Source organism: Salvelinus alpinus, chromosome 7 (genome assembly GCF_045679555.1).
Source record: "Salvelinus alpinus chromosome 7, SLU_Salpinus.1, whole genome shotgun sequence".
Classification (NCBI taxonomy): domain Eukaryota; kingdom Metazoa; phylum Chordata; class Actinopteri; order Salmoniformes; family Salmonidae; genus Salvelinus; species Salvelinus alpinus.
Genome location: NC_092092.1, coordinates 12114034 through 12131087, shown reverse-complemented (window position 1 = coordinate 12131087; position 17054 = coordinate 12114034). Strand labels below are relative to the sequence as shown.

Genomic DNA, 17054 nt, shown 5'->3' with positions numbered 1-17054 from the left:
TTAGCATGAGAAGAACCAGTCCAAAACAATGTCCTCTCCATTCAAAAAATATGCTTCCATTTGAGTCATGGTCGCTAACTGAGTCGTCTTCCAAAAGCATATGTTTCACTTTCACGATCAATTTCCTCTATAATTTTGTCTACATTCGTATATCTAGTCTTAGATTTAGCTTTCCCTGACTTATTCGCCATGATGTTCGATATATAAACAGCTGAAGATGCGTGTTACCGGAATAGTGCTGTGCGTAACTGTAACGGCTCTTCTCCTCCTCTTCATCCGAAGAGGAGGAGCAAGGATTCGACCAAAATGCAGCGGGTTGTGAATACATATTGATTTATTTACTGACGAAGACGAACACGAAAAAAACTAATACTTGCATAAACTACAAAACAACAAACGACGTTAAACAGACCTGAACTTGTGAACATGACAAACAATGAACGCACGAACAGGAAAGAACGAACGAAAATGAATGAATGAATGAACGAACGAGACGAGACAGTACCGTGTGGTGCAATAAACACAGACACAGCGACAATCACCCACAAACAAACAGTGTGAAACAGCCAACCTATATATGGTTCTCAATCAGAGGAAAACGTCAAACACCTGTCTCTGATTGAGAACCATATAAGGCTAATTACAAGTGACCTAAACAAGAAACACAAAACATATAATGCCCACCCCAACTCACGCCCTGACCAACTAAACACATACAAAAAATAACATAAAACAGGTCAGGAACGTGACAGTAACGAGTTTGGCTCCTTCCAGTATGAATCTTCAATGGCGAATGACGGTCTTTACGCCGGAGTTTACTACATGGGTTGGTCTTCCAAAACACAAACATTACATATTGCCGTTTACCTCTGCTCATTGGCTATCTACCCAGCTAGATTTCAAGACGATCTGTGGTCATTGGGTTAAAATACAGTCAATCAACGAAACAGCGGTCATATAATTGGTGCACAATGAGGTCGTTACTTGTTGTCTTCCAATCGGTTTCTTTGGGTCAATACGTCCCGCGAAATGACCCATCAAGTTTGGTTGTGTTACAAACAAACAGTTGATTGCAAGGAAACCAAACATGACTGGATAAAGTCAGCTTTAGTCTGTGTATTTACGTCGAATGTTTCGTCAAATTAAATGACACGAAATTCAACGAGATAAGCGTTCACAAAATGTTTCGTGTTAGTCTATAAAAATGGATTTAACCGAACAAAAGACCATTCATTGTGTAACAATGAGCCTTGGGATTGCAAACAGAGCAAGATCTTCAAAGGTAAACGATTTATTTCATTGCAATCTGTGATTTTGTTACGCCTGTGCTGGTTGAAAAAGTATTTTGGTATGGGGCTCTGTGCTCAGATAATCGCATCGTATTATTTCGCAGTAAATCCTTTTTTAAATCTGACAACGCAGTTGGATTAGCAAGATTCTGGGCTTTTGAAGCATGTGAGACACTTGTATTTTCAGGAATGTTTAATATGACTATTTGTGGCGATCACCGTATGTTGTCGAATTCAAACCCGTATCCGGGATCCGTAGATCAGAGAAGTTAAAGTTTTCTTTACTGACCATAATTTTCATGTGTCTGACCGCTTGCATGATGACGAGTTTCTCACACGACTGGCCTATCTGGATGATGTTTTTTCTCGCCTGAATGATCTGAATCTAGGATTACAGGGACTCTCCGCAACTATATTCAACGTGTGGGACAAAATTGAGAAGTTGGTGCTGTTCTCTGTCTGCATTAACAAGGACAACACACAGGTCTTTCCATCATTGTATGATTTTTTGTGTGCAAATTAACTCAAGTTTACGGACAATGTCAAATGTAATATAGCGAAGCACCTGAGTGAGTTGGGTGCGCAATTACGCAGGTACTTTCCAGAAATGGATGACACAAACAAATGAATTTGTTATCCCTTTCATGACCTGCCTCCAGTACACTTACTGATATCTGAACAAGAGAGCCTCATCGAAATTGCAACAAGCGGTTCTGTGAAAATATTATTTAATCAGAATCCACTGCCAGATTTCTGGATAGTGCTGCGCTCAGAGTTTCTTGCCATGGCAAATCGCACTGTTAAGACACTGATGCCCTTTGCAACCACGTACCTATGTGAGAGTGGATTCTCGGCCCCCCTGAAAACTAAATACAGGCACAGACTGTGTGGAAAGTTATTTAAGACTGAGACTCTCCAATACTGTCACGATGTTCGTAATAATGATGTTCGAACCAAGGCGCAGCGTATGTTGAGTTCCACATAATTTTCATGAATAAAGTGAAACTTAAGCTAAGACAAAACAAATAAAGAATAAACGAACCGTGACGACAATGCAGTGCTAACAAGCAACTAAACATAAACAATATCCCATAACCCACAGGTGGAAAAAATGCTACTTAAGTATGATCCCCAATTAGAGACAACGATAACCAGCTGCCTCTAATTGGGAATCATACAAATCACGAACATAGAAAATCAAACATGGAACCCCACATAGATAATATAAACTAGAACAACCCCTCAGTCACGCCCTGACCTACTCTACCATAGAAAATTAAAGCTTTCTATGGTCAGGATGTGACAAATACAACCCAACACTGCAGAGTTATGTGCATTCTTTCAAGCACACCCTTCTCATTAACCTGAGGTGAGTTATTCACAATTTTTGATGAACAAATAAGGTTTTATATGTAAGATGGCTAAATAAATAAAGAGCAAAATTATTGATTATTATTATATTATTATTTGTGCCCTGGTTCTATAAGACCTCTTTGTCACTTCCCACGAGCCGGGTTCTGACAAAAACTCACACTCATTCTTATGTTTAATAAATGTATTGTATATGACCTACGATTAACCTAGGTCGCTTCCTAACGCTTGCAATGATGGCAAAAAACAACATTTGAGAGTGCACTGACCCTGGTGCTAGAGGGGGTACGCAGCTGGAGGTTGAATGTTTGATGTGGTACGGGACTATAAAAAGTTTGGGAACCACTGTCCTATGGGGACAGCCGAAGAACCCTTTTGGAAGAGTGTACCATTCATTTGATTCATCTTTCCTTTTATTTGATTGGGGAGTCTTTATTTGCCCTGCCATATCAATGATCTAATAAGAGGTTTAATGTAATATGAGAGAGAAAGTTAGGCCTTTGTTTTAATATTGTGGCCTGCACCAGTCTTAAAGGACAAATCCACTCAAAAACTATACAGTATGTTGGTATTTTGTTTCATTAGTCCACTGTTAATATTGTTCGAAAATGTTTTGCATTTCAGCAGTCAAGTTTTCAAGACATTGGATTTTCATGAAGAAAAGTGTTACTTGCCACATCATCATGATGACGCGTTTTACATCATCATGATGATGTGGCAAGTGACACTTTGCTTCTTGAAAGTACAATACCAACATATAGTTTTTAAATGGATTGTTCCTTTAATCCAATTCATCACATGTACAGTGTTAGCTAGGTTCAGTCTAGGCATGTAGATGAATCTGTTTTGCTTTTCCCATGGCAGTAGGACTCTTGTTGTGTATGAATCCGGTCCCGTAGGTAGATGATTTCTCACATGCCTCACTGCCTAATTACCGTATTGTACATCCACTTCTCTGTCATCACCTTTCAGCCATTCTGTGTTGAAATGGTTACTGTTTCTACAACATACAGATACAGGAGTGATGGTATGATGGTAATGATAATAGAACGACAGGCTGTTTCATGTTTTAGCCCTGTCAGTTTCCATGAAGATGAAATATACTGTGTAATTACCTGATGCAGGGAATAATCCATTAAAGGCCGCTGTTTATCCTCAGCCACTTATTGCCACTACTGATGACAGATCTAGAGTGGAGGTGCCAATGGGAGATGGTTGTTGCTAGCTTGCCAGAGTCTGTCCTGCCTACATGTCTTCCACCCATCTCATGGTGCAGTGTACATGTACCGAGTCGTTTTTGTTTACTCAGCAGGAATCTAAATTACTCTGGTTCATTTACTGTGGAATTAGGGAACACCTAGTCATAGAGGCAGAGCAACAAGTGTCTGCATGCACTGTCTGTCTTCACAAATGATACATTTCCCACTTTCCTATATGAGCAAGCATTAAATATTTCAAGGCAATTTGTTATTATGCATGATAATCCATGCCTGTTTATTGTGTAATGTGCTTAGGGAGCAAGTTATAATCCTGTTTTCGTCACATATTCAATTGATTTAGCCTGCTTGATTTGGTCGAAGGCAAAAGTGTTTTAAACCCCCTAAGCTAACAAAGTGCACCGTATAATTGGTGCCTTTCCATGTGTTGCCATGTGCATAATAGCAAAGTTAAGCAGCATATTGGGATTGAGAACAATGCGGCGGAGGCAGCAGCAGCAGAGACGAGGAAACAGCCCTTGCCTTAGCCTAATAGTCTTAAGATAATTGAGTAGAGAGGAAAGCCCAACTTAATTAGGTCCTATAATCAATAACCTAACAGTTAATGTGCCTGGCTTTATAAATCATCCATATATATCTACAGAAATAAGACAGATCCTGCTTCTGTTGTCTGTTTGAGTGTTTGTTTAATTAATAGCCTGCTGATTCCATGAGCAACAAGCCTCATGCAACGGCAACATGTCAGGTAAAGCAAATTCACAGATTTGGCTGTTTTTAACCGTCGCTGTGCTGTAATAAAGGCTTTATATGTTATTATTTTTTTCAATTAGAACAGACTCTCTGGTACACTTATTTATTTAGTGTTGATGACACTGTTCCAAATGGTCAGAAAAAATTATAATATTGTAATCTAACAGCAACTGTTTGGCACACCATAATACTCACGCAATGGTTGCTCCGATAAACCACCTTTTTCTTAATCTCCAGTATTTTCTACAACTAAGTCAAATGTCTTCCACAGATCTGACTTTCCCTTTCCCTCCTGAGCAACCAGTAAACATTTGTACGTTTCAAGTTACTTTTTAAGGTCCTCCACATCCATTTTGCTGTCACGTGTTGCCATGTTCAGAGTTTGTTAACCTTTCACGAGTATCAATCCCGGATCCGGGAGCACCCCCCACCCCCCACACACTGATTAGCATAGCTAGCATAGCTTCAGAAGTAGATAGTAGCATCTAAATATCATTAAATCACAAGTCCAAGACACCAGATGAAAGATACAGATCTTGTGAATAAAGCCACCATTTCAGATTTTTAAAATGTTTTACAGGGAAGACAAAATATGTAAATCTATTAGCTAAACACGTTAGCAAAATACACCACTATTCTAACTCCATCAGTTTCTTACTCCTTCAGGTGCTATCACCAATTCGGCTCAACTAAGATATTGATAGCCAATAACCTATAAAAAAAACCATCAGATGACAGTCTGATAACATATTCATGGTATAGGATAGTTTTTGTTAGAAAAAAGTGCATATTTCAGGTAGAAATCACAGTTTACAATTGCACCGACCATCACAAATCGACTAGAATTACTAGATAGAGCAACGTGTATGACCAATTTACTCATCATAAAACATTTCATAAAAATAGACAAAGCATAGCAATGGAAAGACCCAGTTCTTGTGATTTCAGACCATATTTCAGATTTTCTAAGCGTTTTTCAGCGAAAACACAATAAATCGATAAGTTAGCATACTACATGTGCAAACGTTACCAGAGCATCGATTCCAGCCAAAGAGCGCTATAACGTAACCACCGCCAAAAGATATTAATTTTTTCACTAACCTTCTCAGAATTCTTCCGATGACACTCCTGTAACATCATTTTACAACATACATATACAGTTTGTTCGAAAAGGTGCATATTTAGCCATACAAAACCGTGGTTACACAATGAAAATACTAGGAAATCAAGCCTCAATATGTCTGACGTCATCTATCAGAGTGATCTAGTTTAATTAAAAGCTAATCATATACTTGACTAAAAAATACAGGGTTGACAGGAATCGAAAGACAAATTAGTTCTTAATGCAACCGCTGATTTACATTTTTAAAATTATCCTTACTTTTCAATACAGGGTTCGCCAAGTGAAGCTATACCAAAGCTATACCAAACAAAATGGCGAAATATGCGTTTAAAATATTTCGACAGAACAACAATTTATCATATTAAATATTGCTTACTTTGAGCTGTTCTTCCATCATATTCTTGGGCAATGTATCCTTTCTATGTTATAAACGTCTTTTGGTCGATAGATGTCCTCTGTCCTTCGAAATATCCACTAACGATCGAACGGGACACCAAAACGTGTCCAAAGTTTCAGAGTGCACAACAAAGAAATTCCTCAAAATCGCACTAAACGGATATAAATTGCTATAAAACGGTTTAAATTAACTACCTTATGATGTTTCTAAGTCCTATATCGAATTAAATTACAGACGGATACATTTCAAGTTGATAACCGAGCCTGTGAAAATGGCGTCCGGAGGTCCCATCCTGCGTAAGGGCGAGCGTCGAAAGGGGGGCTACTCTCACTCCTTGGTCTTTTATAACCTCTGAGAGCTACCTAGAAGGCCCATTCCACTTCTCATTGGTTACTGACATCCAGGGGAAGGCGGGTGCAGTTCGTGTCGTTCCATAGGATAGACAGAGACCTTAAAAACTGATCTGAAACCAGAGCTTCGCTCTCAGACCTTTCACTGTCTGTCATGGATTTCGCTGTAGAAAGTGTTCTGGGCGGCCGGAGAAAGTGTTCTGGGAAAACCTTTTGTATGAAACTAGAAGGTGTTTTCTATCCAATATAATTAATAATATGCATATTGTACGAGCAAGAATTGAGTACTAGGCAGTTTAATTTGGAGACGACAAAATGCTAATTCGGAACAGCACCCCCTGTAGTCGCAAGAAGTTAATACCAATTTATTGATGTGATTACGATAAGCTATAGGTCAGGCTCTATTGGTCACATGCATGCGATGCTTACATGTTTCACGTAAAGAGAGCAAGGGTTCAGGGAATAGGGAATGTTTTGGTAACAGAACTTTTCAGTCAGAAACAAGTAAGAAACTAAACGGCTGTAATGATGTTACAGCTTCAGCACGGACGACGCAATAAATACTTGCTGTGCTGTGGTGCCTTTTCCCTGCATTAGGGCGGAGAGCGAGACAACGTACGTCAGTCACACTGGCACTCGCTGTCATTTTTTTTAACACAGTGTGACCATTGGGCTCCTTTTTGAGTCATTTGTGTGCCTTAATTATTTAATCAAACAGTGTGCTTAAAGCATCAGACAAGCTCAGTACATATGTAGTTGATTTTATTCAAACACATAGCGTGTGTCTGTCTATACGTGGAAAATAAGGTTAAACATTTAGAACAATCGATTGGTCGAAAGAACAGGACTACTCTCGGTCGGACAATATTTTTTGGGGTCGGGGAAAGGCCTACACTGAACAAACAAATAAACACAACATGCAACAATTTAAAAGATTTTACTGAGTTACCGTTCATATAAGGACATCAGTCAATTTAAATAAATGCATTAGGCCCTAATCTATGCATTTCACATGACTGGGAATCAGTGGCGGTCGAGAATTTTGAGTAATCAAGGTGACAGACAGTGGCACATTCAATACCGCCTTGCACACTCTTGCCTGGATCTAGCTAATATGCGGTGTAATCATTAGTCCAACAGTTACAAATGTGAATTTCTATTGGACAGATTCAGGTATGTTTATCCCCGTTTCGTTCCTTTTGTTTCTGTTTAAGAAACGTTTTTCCACAGGATTGGCGGAATGAATACACCCCTGATAACACGCAAACACAGTTCACTTTCACAGCAGCCAGATAAAAACAGCATGATCACTTTGCTCGTTGTATATTTCATTCCTTATCGCAACTATCGACATGCTCTCCTCCTCTCACCTTTTCCCTTCGCTTGTGGACTTCATGGCAGAACACATCAGCGGTCTGTGACCAGGTGAAAAAACCTTTCCAAGCCAAACCTTCATATCATAACCACTAACTGCTACAAACAGCCAGCCTACATCATTGTCACCATATTACCTAACATCATAGTCAACATAGCTACTAGAACTAATGCGTTTGTGAACCCGCTAAATCATACAGTACAGTGTACAGTCAGAAAGCAGTTTAGCAGTTACACCGGTGGGCCCCAGTGGCAATAAATGAATAAAACCAAAAGCTTACCTTGACTTGGAAGAGTTCCAGTGTTGGATAGCCATTGCCAGCTAGCTAACATAGCATCCCTCTCTGTTTGAGCCTGGTGTTTGAGTAGGCTAAACTAGCTAGCTGCATTCACTAGCTAAGTGATAGTAAATAAAAATACATCCAATGGTTTCCTTACCTGAACTTCAGCTGTAGCTGTAATTTTCTCCTCCCTCTCTCTCTCTCTCTCTCTAGCTCTCTCTCTCTCTCTCTCTCCCGCTCTCTCTCTCTCTTCTCCTTAATTTCGTAATACATTAATTTGTTCAACACTGTTTAACTATTGTCTTTCTCTCTCTTAGTCAACTGCTCACCACACTTTATGCATTGCAGTGCTAGATAGCTGTAGCTTATGCTTTCAGTGCTTTCTGATCTTTTGATTGGGTGTACAACATCAGTTCATGCTGCAAGAGCTCTGATAGGCTGGAGGATGTCCTCCAGAAGTTGTCATAATTACTGTGTAAGTCTATGGAAGGAGGTGAGAACTGTGAACCTCCTAGGTTTTGTATTGAAGTCAATGTACCCAGAGGAGGACAGAAACTAACTGTCCTCCGACTACACCATGGTGCTACCCGACAGAGTGCTGTTGAGGCTAATGTAGACCTTCATTGCAAAACAGTGCGTTTTAATCAATTATTTGGTGACGTGATTATATTTAGTATAGTTTTATCTAAAAAGGATAACTTTTTAATGTTTCACTATTTTTATTTTTATCAAATTCCCCTTAGAAGCTTCCACTGCTGGGAATACAGATACGCATATTTTGGTCACAGTTAGCTTAAAAAAAGGTAGGGGTGTTGATCTCAAAACAAGTCAGAATCTGGTGTGACCACCATTTGCTTCATGCAGCGCGACACATCTTCTTCGCATAGAGTTGATCAGGCTGTTGATTGTGACCTGTGGCGCAGTGGTCTAAGGCACTACATCTTAGTGCTAGAGGCGTCACTACAGATCCTGGTTAGATTCCAGGCTGTATCACAACCGGCTGTGATTGGCGGCGCACAATTGGCCCAGCGTCGTCCGGGTTAGGGTTTGGCCGGGGTAGGCTGTCATTGTAAATAAGAATTTGTTATTAACTGACTTGCCTAGTTAAATAAAAGTACAAATAAATAAATAATAATAATTCCAAAAAATTTAAAAAAAATTGTTGTTCCACTCCTCTTCAGTGGCTGTGTGAAGTTGCTGGATATTGGCAGGAATTGGAACATGCTGTCGTTTAAAATAACAACATTGTGTTCCAAAGTTAAATACAATGATATACAAACAATACAACTGTGCCTCAGTGGAGCTTTTTGGCTTCTTGTCTTTGTCCGGTCTCCTTTTCGTGTAACTATATAACCAACTCAGCACGGTGCTACCATTGCCATTACAAGCCTTTTGTGAAGAAAGACAGACAAGCCCATGTTAGTCAGGTTTTCTGAAACAGGTTATGGATATCTCAAAAGGTCAGCACGTGTTAAAATAAGCACATGGAGAGGTGTGGCTTTTCTTTGATTTTGACAGAGTGGAAGTATATCAGAGGCTCAGATTGAATGGGAAGAGGGACGGGCAGCTGCTCTGTATGCAGGAAGGATAGTAGTATAATGGTTTTACCCTAACTTTAATCCAGAGCACATTCAAAGGTTGAACGTCTGTACTTTGTCTGTCAAAGATTACTTTGCCATTGTGTTAGCAGTTGATGTTACTCTTCAATAACACAGACTCCTAAGCAAATCAGGGGGAGAAAAATATGTTTATTCAAAGAGGACAAATCATTGATGTGATGCTGAGAAATAGATGTTAATTCTTCCTGTCCTCAGTGATTCTCTCCCCAGAACAAAGTGACAGGATGTAATTTATAACCCCCAACCCTAGCCTGTGGTTGACCAATTAGAATTCATTGCAGTAAAATTGGGCCAAATAACAAGTATCCTGTTTCATGCTCAATGTATAGACAATTTGGACCAATGAAAACTTGACACATGTAGCTATGAGTCCAGGACTGAAATTCCTACACAGATTCTAAACAGGTGTTGAACTGAAAAACTATTTCCATTGATTGTTAATTTCCTATTGACCTTTAGTCCTCTGCGTTGTGTATTATCTTAAAATATTGTTACAATTGTATGGGTGACTACTCACTCAGCCTGTATTTGTTAAGTATGTAAAATATACTAATTATATGGTGATAAATCCCAGTCTTTAAAAGTAGAATCAGGAAATAAGGTTGTTTAAGGTAGCTGAATTGTAGTTTCAGTCAGGCAATATACTGTAAATGCTTTGAGATTCAAATCAGACCTGGGTCAAATACATTACGTCAAATACTTTTCACTCACATACCCTGCTGCTACTCTGTTTATTATCTATCCTGATTGCCTAGTCACTTTTACCCCAACCCACATGTACATATTGTATTACCTCAATGACCTCAACACCTCGTACCCCTGCACATTGACTCGGTACTGGTACTCCTTGTATATAGCCTCGTTATTGATATTTAATTGTGTTACAATTTTGTGCAAATGTTTCTTATTTTTTAACTCTGCATTGTTGGGAAAGGGCTCGTAAATAAGCATTTCACTGTAAAGTCTACACCTGTTGTATTTGGCACTTGTGACAAATAATATGTGATTTGATTTGATGGCGCTTGAAACGCTAGGATAGTGGGTTCGATTCCCGGGACCACCCGTACTTAAAATATATGCCCGCGTGACTGTGAGTCCCTTTGGTTAAAAGCGTCTGCCAAATGGCATATATCATATTATTATATTAACTTTCCTTTCCTCTGGCCTTTAGGTCCGGAAGCATGTTAATGACCTGTATGAAGACCTACGAGATGGACATAACCTGATCTCATTGCTGGAGGTCCTGACTGGCCAGTCATTGGTGAGTACTGTGTTGTCATGGTAATGTAGCCTGTGTACATGATGAGTCAGAGGGCATGTGAAATGGAACCCTATTCCAAAGGGAACTACTTTTGACAGAGCCCATGCAAAAATGCAAGATGGCGCCGACAGACATAAAAAATAAATAATAATCTAAACAAGCATTTCGCTACACCTGCAAAAACTAAATATGTGTATGTGACCAACAAAATGTGATTTGATTTGATTTATAGGGAATAGGGTGCCATTTTTCATTGTGCTAGACAGTTTTATTTTGGGAAATGTATCTGCGTTCTTGAAAGAAAAGTTAGAACATAGATGTACATTATAGGCTATGGTTTGCCTTGCTACTAAACCCCAAGATAACACAATTCATTCCATTGTGTGATTCTGATTAACGTAAAGGGTGTTTTCATATATGAATCTGTACCCTGGAGCAGTATCACGGTGCATTTATGAGAATTCCAAAAAAGTACAATTTTCTTCACGCAAAACATTTTTATGAATGTTTTCCCTTTACCAGACAGATTATATAACTTTATTGTTTAGAAATCGGGTCCTGGATCCTGAACCTCTTGGGCAAGGACAGGAATTGATTTGGTTTTTACATACACCTAAAGTCCACATATACAGTATATCCTACAGTTCGTGTCGAACAGATATGTGAAAATGCCCCAAGACCATATATGCTTCAAGGCTAGGGAGAAACCAACTGCAATCCCACTGGTCAAAAACTAGTTGAATCAATGTTGTTTCCACGTCATTTCAACCCAAACATTCAATGTGCTGATGTTGAATCAACGTGGAAAACTGATTGGATTTGCAAAAGTCATCAACGTCAGGGAATGTAGGTTTTTTTCCACCTAACTTTTAGCCTAAATCCAATGACAGGGTGACATTGAATTCACATTAGTCGATATCTCAACCAAATGTAAATCAAAACTAGACATTGAACTGACGTCTGTGCCCAGTGGGATGCTTGTTTACAACGTTTGTTATGTCATTGTGTTCCAAACAAAACACTGCCTGATAGAAATTATGGATGGGAGAGGTAGACAAGGAATCGTGATCACTTCAGTTTGGATCACTCAAAATGTCATCACAATAGAGCTTGCCTTTCCAACCCTGTTCCTGGAGAACTACACTTTCAGTTGTAACTAACCTGACTCAGCTTATCAACCGGCTAATTGTTAGAATCAGGAGCGCTAGATTAGGGTTGGAACTCTCCAGGAACAGGGTTGTAGAAGCCTGCATTAGAGAATATGAAAATTAATCACTATCATTTCTGATGTCACCGTTGTTTGGTGATGTGCAGCAGCATCTCTGTAACTCATGTGAGGAGAAATGAGGTTCCCTCTAAAATAGGTGAAGCTGATTTTTCTCCTCGAAGTAGTAGTACTCTCTTTTGTTTACATCCTGTTTCCTCTCTACCCTCTTCCTCCTCTCCTCTGTTTCTTCTGTATTGGATTGTTTCCTATTCACTTTATGTCCTCCTTTTTATTTGTCCAACATGTGTCCATGTCTATTTGTCTCTCCCTTGTGTGTTTCTTTCTTGCGCTCACGTTAACTCGGTCTGGTAAGCCAAGGGAGCGTGATTTCCTCAAGACATTGCGGTTGGTGAGTTCGGCAGAAGCATGTGCGGTTGAGCAGCATGGACATGAGCAGGATGATGATAAGGGGGTAGGTGTGGTTCACCATCCTCCCCCTTGTAACACAACTAATGCAGCGCGTGCCGTGGACATTAATGAGAGTGGAACAACAATCCCACCACGGGCTTTTTACTTTAGTGGACCGTAGTTGGCTAGGTCAAGTTTTCTTTCTCGTAGAGTCTATGATAGAAGTTTGTGCGCAACACTGTGCTCGATGCTGCTGTGTAGACTAGGGAGTAAGCCCACTGTAATGCTTTAGAAATGCTAGCTGACAAGCTGAGATGGATTACATGATGGCAATGCACTCGCCTTATGAGCTAAAGACCCAGGCTCATGTTCAATTTTTCTCAACAACAACAAACTGTGGTATTATACATGCCATAGGAAAGTAAAGGAGAAACACCATGCATTTCAGTCTTGGATAGGATTGCAAGTGCTGGTACAACTCAGTCACATTTGAAACACATAACATTATTATGTGTTTCATAAGAGCTGGGTCTTTAAGTCCAACCTCAATAGCTTTGTGCATCATTGAGTCATACAGTCAAACTGAACGTCAACCTTTATGAACCATTGGACATTTTTCATCAGATAGTGGCTTTCTATTGTATTTAGTGTATACCAAAACCAAGCCACTTGACTGAACGTGCTGAGTTAAATGAGAGTGAGCCGTTGAGGAAAAGGCTTTCGTGGTGAAAGGGATTCCTCCGCCTCTTCTCTTGGCCAGCCAGGAGAGTAATGACTGAATCCAGAGGGCTGTGCTGCAGCTCAATCCTGGGTTGTCAGGGGACTGCCTGGCTTGTGACACAGTTTCCATCTCATTACCTTGAGCTGTAACCTCCTATTGTCCACGGGTGTCTTTCGCAGGAGTTTGGCTCTCTGCTCACAAAATGACACATTTTCAGGTGTTTTACCTCACAGCTAAATTCATCCTAGATGCTTTTTGGATTTGGGAAAGGTCCTCATTGGAATGAGTTTATCACTCAGACACACTGATTTATAGCTTCATGTTTAGCCTTTTGTCATTAGTTATTACTGTAGTTGTGAATGGTGAAATATGTCAGATGATGTGTTCTGTCAGCTCAGTTTGGGAGGACATAATAGATCAATGTATTTTCTATCTAGTAAATACAGTGTGTAGAAATAGCAGTGATTTGTAGCAGGCCAATTCCACAGTAACAGTGACACTGAGACTCAGATTTGTCACTTTAAAATGTGTGTCAAACAAAAAACAATGAAGAACTTGAAGAAAAGTGCAAATGCAAAATTTGGTAAGATAATGACTACACTCTTCTTCAATAAAATGTGTTTTTGTAAAATATTCAGTGGAATTTTTTAAAAGTAATCCTTGTGCATAGAGTTGTATGGTTTGTTTAACTTTGCAATCATTGGTTTTAGTTTGACATACATTTTAAAGTGAAAAATATGAGTTTCAGTGTAACAATGTTACTGTGGAATTGGCCAATGACCGCCCTGGATCCGGATTTGTTGGTTCCCTCCCTTTTGGTTTTTCTCTCTTTCCCTCAGCAGATGAGTGGGTAAGACCCTGGCAGCAGCATGTCCTGTGTCCTCATACTACTAATGGTGTGGTGAGTCCCTGGTCCTTGGAAAGGGAGAGACCACATGGCAACGTCACTAACATGACCCGCTCTTCCCATTCCTCCTCTCTGCCCACAGCCTCGGGAGAAAGGGAGGATGCGGTTCCATAGACTCCAGAATGTACAGATAGCACTGGACTTCTTAAAGAGGCGGCAGGTAAGGACCAATCACATGTGCCGGAATGCTAGAACTTAAAATATGTAAGCTATTTTTCTGTTAACCAATTCATCATGTAAAGCTATTTTTAAAAAGCATACTGTATGTCCAGGGAGATAAAGATTGACTTCGAAATTGGACGTCTATCAATGTCCTGAGGATGTCGGGAAATGCTTTATCAACCGGCCACTAGGGGCAACAGTGAGCACTATTACATTCAAGGAGACTAGTGCCTTGTGGATGGGGATGGGCGTAATACCATGATGATGTTCAAACCCAGTGGGGGAGGGGACACTGTTTTATCCCTATCCCAAACCTTAACCCTTACCTTAACCATTCAGAATGAGTGACTAAACTAAATGTTTAACCCTATCCCAAACCTTAACACTTACCTTATCCATTCAGAATGAGTGACTAAACTTTATGTTTAAACCCTATCCAAAACCTTAACCCTTATCTTAACCATTCAGAATGAGTGACTAAACTTTATGGTTAAACCCTATCCCAAACCTTAACCCTTACCTTAACCATTCAGAATGAGTGACTAAACTAAATGTTTAACCCTATCCCAAACCTTAACCCTTACCTTAACCATTCAGAATGAGTGACTAAACTAAATGTTTAACCCTATCCCAAACCTTAACCCTTACCTTATCCATTCAGAATGAGTGACTTAACTTAATGTTTTAACCAAACCCCAAACCTTTACCCTTACCTTAACCCTTACCTTAACCATTCAGAATGAGTGACTAAACTTAATGTTTTAACCAAACCCCAAACCTTTACCCTTACCTTAACCCTTACCTTAACCATTCAGAATGAGTGACTAAACTTAAGAAATGGAACGATACAGAGCATTAGGAGCAACCCAGGGTGTCAAAAACACTTTGAAATTTGACGTTTGGATCAACTTCAAAATTTGACACTTGAAGAAACGTGGATAAACATCTAATTCTGCAGTGAGACTGTGAGAACTTGTTGGAACTGTATGTCCACATCAAAACGGTAACACTGCTCATACATGACAGGGATAGCCAATTTCATTACCTCATAATGGATTCAATATCTCCCTCATCATGACTCACAATAGAGGGCATGCGGAAACCATCTCCCAACGGTGATTACGTCTCTGTTTCCCCCTCCCCCACACCCACCACAGTCAGGAAGTGATAGGGATGGAGAACAGTGTGCAGTGGTCAGCTACGGCCTGCCAGACAATACGTCAGTGAGAGCAACCCAAGACCTGAGACAAAGGATTCATAGATCGTTCAGTTATGCCATCGTTTTAATGACACACCAGGCCCCAGTCACACCTCATACATATTCATAATTTTTTTTACAATGACAACGTCACATGCCTTTGTTCTGTCCTGCTGTGGATGTACAGCTAGAATGTATCATAATAAGGGTAGAGGGGCCATAAAAATTGCAATGAACTGTGGGAAGGGATAAGATAAGATTTTACAAATGGCTATGCCCATGTATATTTCCTTTGTTTCCAGTTTGACTATTGCTGAACAACTGAATAAGAATAATTCAGTGCATAATCAAATAAAGTTGTGTTTATTTCTGCTTATGACAGGGATTGTCATGCTTATCAATGAAAGGCAGTGTTTTAAACATCATGGCTTGTTCAATCAAATTAGGTGGAGAGCCAGCACAGTAGCAGTTTCATACAATCATCTACAATACAAACACTTTGCGTAGGGAATGATGAATGTAGACTATGTTTCAATGTAGGGAACAATATTAAACTGCATTAGTTTATTAGAATGACAACATGACATCACATTCATTGTGTACTAGTACATAAACCACCACATTATAGAGCCCCATTGTGGTGCATAGGTGTGGTCTCAAGGCCACAGAATAATAACTAGGATTTATTGGCACCGCTTCAGTTGCTATTTGTATTTATTAAGGATCCATGCCAAGGCAGCAGCTATTCTTCCTGGGGCCCAGCAACATTAAGGCAGTTACATACAATTTATATTATTACATGACATTACATTTCATAACACTTTACCAATACATTTAGTGTGTTCCCTCAGGCCACTATCCCATATTCACAATACAACATCTATGTGTAAGTGTGTGTAGAGTGCGTCTCTTATCATCTGTATGTGTGTCTGTACCTGTGTGTGTGTCTCTTCACAGTCCCCGCTGTTCCATAAGGTGAATTTTATCTGATTCTACTGCTTGCATCAATTACCTGATGTGGAATAGAGTTCCATGTAGTCATGGCTCTATGTAGTACTGTGCGCCTCCCATGGTCTGTTCTGGACTTGGGGACTGTGAAGAGACCTCTAGTGGCATGTCTTGTGGGGTATGCATGGGTGTCTGAGCTGTGTGCTAGTAGTTTAAACAGACAGCTCGGTGCATTTAACATGTCAACACTTCTTACAAATACAAGTATTGATGAAGTTAATCTGTCCTCTACTTTGAGCCATGAGAGATTGACATGCATGTCATTAATGTTAGCTCTCTGTGTACATTTAAGGGCCAGCCTTGCTGCCCTGTTCTTGGCCCATTGTAATTTTCATAAGTCCCTCTTTGTGGCACCTGACCACACCACTGAACAGTAGTCCAAGTGTGGCTAAACTAGGGCCTGTAGGACCT

The 17054-nt window shown here is 39.8% G+C and overlaps 1 protein-coding gene across 30 annotated transcripts in view; it reads left to right on the top strand.

The window, feature by feature from the left end:
- LOC139580464 (microtubule-actin cross-linking factor 1-like) overlaps positions 1-17054 on the top strand; it is a 199459-nt gene that overhangs the window by 60995 nt on the left and 121410 nt on the right. For 23 of the 30 annotated variants that reach the window (XM_071409167.1, XM_071409164.1, XM_071409156.1 and 20 more), the window contains 3 exons: positions 10943-11032; positions 12613-12711; positions 14358-14435. In XM_071409167.1, the coding sequence (XP_071265268.1) occupies positions 10943-11032; positions 12613-12711; positions 14358-14435 (267 nt within the window). The remainder of the gene's footprint in view (positions 1-10942; positions 11033-12612; positions 12712-14357; positions 14436-17054) is intronic. The other 7 variants (XM_071409186.1, XM_071409170.1, XM_071409161.1 and 4 more) reach the window with 1 other exon arrangement.